We start from the raw sequence: 5,280 nt of genomic DNA, 5'->3' as shown, positions 1-5,280 counted from the left end.
TCTTTATATTTTTATGTTAATATTTTAAATGTATTGTTTTTTGTTTCGTGGTTTGTTTAAGAATATAATACCTGTGACTTTGTATATTGAAGGATATGCCTTAGGAAAGTAAATATTCAATTGAATGTCAGGTTACAGTCCGGCAAGGTAACCAATTGTATAGTGGAGAATTGAAAACATTGACTGGGCAGCACTTTTTAGGAAATTCGGTTACATTTGTCAAAATGTTTTATAAACAACAAACACACAAAAGTAAAAACATAATTTTTTGCGTTCAACGTAAATTAGTATTAGGCGAAAAAATAAATAAATTACACTGTACTCATAAACGTTTTTTATAAATAATTTTGTAATAATTTATTGCGTGCTTGTCACCGAACAGCTGACTTATTTACATTTCTCCAATTCTCCAAAGAGTGCTGATCTCTTCTGTGTGCAGGAATTTTCGGTTGACAATAGGATTTGTTAATTTGCTAAAATTTTACGCCAATTTCAGCAAACTATATATAAGTCTGCGATTAACTGCAGACGCACAATAAAAGTTACTTGCATTCGAAGAATGGCTGAAGGTGGCAGTTGCAGTAACACCAGTGCTGGAAATGGCGTGTGTATTGAAAACGGCGGTGAGTTTTAATGCTCTTCATTGTAAAATGAATCATATTTTTCAATTTAAATATATTAGCGGAATCCCCTACAGACGATCAGCAGTGGCGCGGTTGTTCGATGGAGGAAATACATCGCGGCTTGAATGAGTTTGAATTAGACCATTTGCCAGCGGTGAGACCTAGTGATACCCATACAGTGCTTTATCATTGTCCTATACGTGAGCCTGACGATGTGCCGCCACGTCCATTACGAGCACATCACAAATGGGATGCCATACATGTGCGACTGCCCTGCTCCAGTAAAAGTCAATATCCAGTTACAGCGGAAGATGGCAGTTCCACAATAGAAGCTCGTTGGGGAATGATTGAAAAAGCATTATTACAGCCTATTACTAACAGTAAGGAATTGCAAGCGGCTATACTTTCTTACAATACTAAATATGAAGGTCAGTGGAACTTTCGTTCCCTGCACCGCCTTTTTGAAGATGACTTAGATGAGAGTGAATCGCGTGTATTTTTCGAAGATTTGCTACCACGTATAATACGTTTGGCTTTACGCTTGCCGGAATTGGTACAAGCGCCAATTCCTTTGCTCAAGCAAGGACAGAATCATTCAGTGACTTTGACGCAGCAGCAGATTTCTTGTCTCTTAGCTAATGCATTTCTCTGCACGTTCCCCAGACGGAATACAATGAAGAAGCGCTCAGAGTACAGCACGTTCCCGGATATAAATTTTAATAGGTATATAAATAACTGAATAAATTTTAAATACAATGCCTATGTTAAATAATTATATTTTAGGCTTTTCCAAAGTGGTGGTAAAGCAGTTATAGAAAAAATTAAGTGCATCTGCCATTATTTTCGACGTGTATGCCCAACAGAACGTGATAGCTCTAATGTACCCACTGGTGTTGTGACATTTGTACGTCGCAGCTTAGAACCCACAGAACTGCCTAACTGGGCCGAATGTAGAGCACCCTTGGGTGTTACACCTTTACACATTACGTCTGATGGCACTATTGAAGATCAGGGCTTTGGTTTGCTGCAAGTAGATTTCGCCAATAAATTCCTTGGTGGTGGGGTACTCGGCGGAGGCTGTGTACAAGAGGAAATACGTTTTGTAATTTGTCCTGAACTGCTGCTCTCGAAATTGTTCACAGAGTGTTTGCGTCCCACAGAGGCACTATTGATGGTTGGTGCTGAGCGCTTTAGTGATTACAGCGGTTATGCAAGCACCTTTGAATGGGCTGGTAATCATGAAGATTGCATACCACGTGATAGCTCAAGACGTCGTCAAACCCATATCGTGGCTATTGATGCGCTCCACTTCATGCAATCACAACATCAATATCGGGAAGATCAGATCAAGCGCGAATTGAATAAGGCATATGTAGGCTTCCAACACACATTAATCACACCGGCACCTGGCGTGGCTTCAGGTAACTGGGGCTGTGGTGCCTTTGGCGGCGATCCGCGTCTGAAAGCATTGCTGCAGTTAATGGTGTGCACCGTAACCCAACGACCGCTTGTATATTTCACATTTGGCGATGCACAACTGCGCGATGAAGTGCACTGCATGCACTCCTTCTTGCTGGAACATAATGTGTGTGTAAAAGATTTGTGGAATTTGCTCACTAGCTACCAAAGTCAAAATATGCCCGGCAATGAACTGTATAATTTCATCTACGGCTGCATTAGTAACACATTAAAGGTATATTTACAGAATACTTATATCAGCCTTCGGTTCAAGTGTTCATATTTAATTTACAACACTTTGTTTCCAGCGCAGTCCGAAGACGAAGTTGACGTCACCAAAGAATAAAAGTATGCGTAATGTATTGATAAGTTGGTTGAAGCCGAAGCAAACCATTACTAAGGAGAAGCCAATTTCCACGTCAGCGCCACGGCGAATCAATTTAAGTGAAGATATTTTCGCCTCCACTTCCGATTCGGATGCCGAAGGGACCGAAGTTGCGCCTGAAATCACCATATCCTCAACCAGTACTTGGGTGAGCTCGCCAGCAGAAGTAGAAGAAGAGAAGAATGCACCAAACCTCTCAACAGTAGATCTTACAAATCAATCACAATCAAACGATAGCGTTGCTAATGTGTTGAATTGTGAAGAAATTGTGCTTGATAGTGCCGAAAGTGCGCGCCCAGAAACACAAATATCGAAAAGCAAAAATAATACTTCAACGGAGAAGCAATTGGGAAAATCAAATGTTTCGCCGTCGTCTGAGAAGCCCACAGGTTCGCGCCAACGTTCGCTACTGGAAATGTTAGATCAATGTTATACAACAAAATCGAATAACGGGCCAGATACAAAGCGTATATGCCTTAGCAAAATCAGCAACCCGAACACAAAAACACCGACAAAACAACAATAATGGTTATACATATGAAATTTTAAACACGAGCAAAAAGCATGCAATAATGCATATTTTGTACTTCAATAGATGATTAAAAAATTGTAAACTATATAAATAATTGCCTAGCAAAGAATAAAGTGTTTACGCATAATTACAGCAGCATTTAAAGGGAGATCATGCAAGTATTGGTGCAAGAGCAAACTGCTTTATACATACATATGTATGTATTTTGATTGGAGCGCACCGTTGCATTATTGAAAGCTTTCGCTTGTGTGAATGACGTCTTCGCTGTTAAATTTGTGTTGCGCACAGCAACAACAGCAATAATCGCGCACAGCGCAAACAAAGAGCATTGCACTCCTGCAAATTTCGCTAAAAATAAATGCATACGGCAATGTAAGAAACGCGACTGCTAAACATGTGCGCCTGTTATCGCCGTTACACGATGCACTTGTGTACACAACATGTTGCTTGCCAACTTTTACGTAAAATAGCGTCGTCGTTGCTGCGTAGCGTGTAGCGTTCGAGAATACACTTGCAACTCAAGTTTTTTGTTTATGCCGGTCAGAAATTGTTAGATGTTAACTTAAATTAATTAAACATTGTGGCTTGTTATGTCTATCTATATATGTAAGTGTGTGCGTGTCGGCGTGAAGTGTGCGTGATCAAGTGTCTGGTTGCTAAAATTAAATTTTTACTATGTTGTTTAAAAAAAGATTTGTTTACTATCATCTTAAATATAAAACAATATATTTTGCTGTGATTATTATAATGTTTATTTGTATGCATGCCGCTTTACTATTGGCGCAGAGTACTAGTGATGCTTAACGAGCAAAGTATTTAAGATAATTTTGTAATAAGCAGTCGCAACCTTTTTTTTTTATTTTTTGAGTGATAATTTTTTTCTTGCTATAATTAACTGATAAGTGCGCACAAAGCGGACAGGTTGTTATCCACAAGTCAAGGATAATAAAAAATAATCCAAATACTAATTATAAATCGAGTAGGTTCTTTCTTTGCAATTTGCGTACGCGTGTGCCGGCATGATTTCATTTGCAGGCCATAGCGTCTGCTGATATGAATGGCGTTATCAGTAGCACGCTTGTTAGTATTTATTCGCGTTCAACTTTTAATCTGAGTGATTGGAAACAAATAAAATGAGTTTTGATACATTTTTTATTGCCATCACGAAGTAAACGAACATCAACAACATCAAGGTCATTATGCAGCAAATGACTGACACATTAAATGAAAAACAAAACGTAGGTTTAAGCAGCGAATAGAATTTGAATTCATTATTTATATTTATAATGTGGGTATAAGAACCGATAAGTACTGTATTCATGTATATAAATATATGGAGATATTTAAAAAAAATCATGCGCACAAATATACAAGTATATAAACATATGTATCTACATTTTTATATGGCAATTGTATATACATATACATAGGTATGTTTGTGTATGTGTATTGTATAGAATATTTATTTTAAAAGAATCAATGCTTACATTCATTATTGAATATTAATTTACAATTTATTAAAAATTCATACACGTTACTTACTATTTCAGACATAACTCAAGAAAAATTGCAAGCTTTTATTTAAAATATTCATCATTTTCATCAAATTACGTCACAATATCATATGTATGTATATACTCCTTGCATCACCCTATTCAGAAAAATTTAAGAAAAAACAGCAGTGTAAAAAGGTAAGCAAATTAATATTTAATTATTCAAGACACTTACCTGCAAATATATACAGACATCTAGTGCTCAGATATTATCATAAATTATAAAAATATACCGCCATAAGCTTAGCAGGTTATTGTAAGAACGCGTTTACGTCAGCAGAAGTCTGTAAGCCAGAGCTGTAGGTGAACTAAGTTGTTGTTGTTGTTTTAACGGTTTCTCAATCCTGTAAGCTAAGTATATCTCGGTGGTTTAGGCTGGAATGCTGGCAAACCATTATATTTAGGATTTTTTAAATAAATATTTTTCATACAGCGTTGTTGTTGTTTTAACTGTTATATAGTCTTAGGGTGGTAAAGTTCAGTTAAGTTGTCATCGAGATGATCCAAAGGTAGGCACAGAAAACGTGCCGTCTCGACAGGGTCTGAACATAGGAAAAGAAATGTCAGTTGTGTAGGGTTAGCTGGACATGCAAAGAGGTGGTTAGAGTCATGCAGGAACTCGTTGTAAGCCAAACATTTTTTTGATATGCCGGGGTCGATTATGGATAAGTAGAAGTTTAACCTGCTAAAGTATTCAGAACATAGCTGTGCAAGGGACACTCTCGACTT

The 5,280-nt window shown here is 37.5% G+C and overlaps 1 protein-coding gene across 2 annotated transcripts; it reads left to right on the top strand.

The window, feature by feature from the left end:
- The first annotated feature begins 251 nt into the window (after nucleotides 1–251).
- LOC108967574 (poly(ADP-ribose) glycohydrolase) lies at nucleotides 252–3,125 on the top strand. Of its 2 annotated transcripts, none has more exons than XM_018931096.1 (4): nucleotides 252–623; nucleotides 698–1,346; nucleotides 1,407–2,316; nucleotides 2,390–3,125. In XM_018931096.1, exons 1-4 carry the CDS (start codon nucleotides 560–562, stop codon nucleotides 2,990–2,992), a joined length of 2,226 nt encoding a protein of 741 aa, XP_018786641.1. In that variant the 5' UTR covers nucleotides 252–559; the 3' UTR covers nucleotides 2,993–3,125. The 2 variants fall into 2 exon arrangements, with proteins under 2 accessions (XP_018786641.1, XP_018786640.1); XM_018931095.1 differs by having other exon boundaries at nucleotides 683–1,346.
- Nucleotides 3,126–5,280: the final 2,155 nt, after the last annotated feature.

Source organism: Bactrocera latifrons, unplaced genomic scaffold (assembly GCF_001853355.1).
Source record: "Bactrocera latifrons isolate USDA-ARS-PBARC rearing strain unplaced genomic scaffold, ASM185335v1 scaffold_19, whole genome shotgun sequence".
In the NCBI taxonomy this organism is placed as follows: domain Eukaryota; kingdom Metazoa; phylum Arthropoda; class Insecta; order Diptera; family Tephritidae; genus Bactrocera; species Bactrocera latifrons.
This window is presented reverse-complemented; position numbering and strand designations above follow the sequence as displayed.

What these genes read in the sequence shown, in the direction of transcription:
- LOC108967574 (XM_018931095.1), top strand. Translation starts at nt 560, where the DNA reads ATGGCTGAAGGTGGCAGTTGCAGTAACACCAGTGCTGGAAATGGCGTG. An exon ending in CGTGTGTATTGAAAACGGCG is followed by an intron (nt 624 to 682) that starts GTGAGTTTTAAT and finishes TAAATATATTAG; the next exon opens with CGGAATCCCCTACAGACGAT. An exon ending in CCGGATATAAATTTTAATAG is followed by an intron (nt 1,347 to 1,406) that starts GTATATAAATAA and finishes ATTATATTTTAG; the next exon opens with GCTTTTCCAAAGTGGTGGTA.